The sequence below is a fragment of the Perkinsus marinus genome (genome assembly GCF_000006405.1).
Source record: "Perkinsus marinus ATCC 50983 genomic scaffold scf_1104296962074, whole genome shotgun sequence".
In the NCBI taxonomy this organism is placed as follows: Eukaryota; Perkinsozoa; order Perkinsida; family Perkinsidae; genus Perkinsus; species Perkinsus marinus.
This window is the reverse complement of record NW_003205579.1, coordinates 1-782: the sequence shown is the minus strand read 5'-3', so window position 1 is coordinate 782 and position 782 is coordinate 1. Positions and strand designations below refer to the sequence as shown.

At 46.4% G+C, this 782-nt stretch overlaps 1 protein-coding gene across 1 annotated transcript; it reads right to left on the bottom strand.

The window, feature by feature from the left end:
• Nucleotides 1-109: 109 nt before the first annotated feature.
• Nucleotides 110-672, bottom strand: Pmar_PMAR002697 (conserved hypothetical protein; the record flags this gene model as incomplete). The annotated part of the gene is made up of 5 exons (XM_002772138.1): nt 110-151; nt 186-274; nt 324-441; nt 485-538; nt 588-672. Coding segments are annotated over 5 exons (388 nt in total), but the record flags the coding sequence as incomplete, so codon positions are not given.
• Nucleotides 673-782: the final 110 nt, after the last annotated feature.

Here is a 782-nt window from a genome sequence, read left to right as displayed (position 1 = left end):
CGCACAAGGGCATGAAGTGGTCCATCCAAGGAAGAGCATGCGCATGCGTACACTAGTTGAGCACATGGGATTCGTACGTTGGCACCATATACTTGATATTAATAAACGCCTAATAGAACACAATAACAACGGCCGCTGCTTCATCACGGAGCTAGTACGAACCACCACAAGAAGAAAACACTTACATTTTCTCCACCACGTTTTTCCAGAACTCCCAAAGTGTCCTCTACAATAGCACCAATATTCCTCTTCAGCCTGCAGTCCATATCGCCTCCTGAACACAAGTAGGTCACAAAGGGCTCCCACTAGCCTCAAGCCGCTACTCCTGCTTCTCTGATTTCTAAACATGTTCATCACCGGTAACAACTGTCGGTAATACGGTACCAGAGCCTCGCCGATCATCTCGCCACTTCTTACCATAACTTGAATCAGTTCTAGTGCCTAAACACAATTACATCCCCCATCACACAACCAAGCCACTCACCTTGCGCAGAGTGTGCGGATCTCTGCTATTCAACGCCCGCTTCAATGGCTGAATCTGTTGCCAAAGATTCTCCCTATATAGCGCACTGCGAAGAATATCTTACGAGCTTAGGCAGTACAGGTACCACGCGACGGTCGCCACCTCGCCGGATCAGCTCTAGAGCTCCTGCGTGCGCTACAGTTTCGTACCTTCGCGTAAATGAGTAGCATGAGCTCGGCGTTCGTTATTATATTATATTTACAGGCACTATTAATATTGTTTAAATCTGTTGTTTTATCTGTTATAATTAGTAATGGAA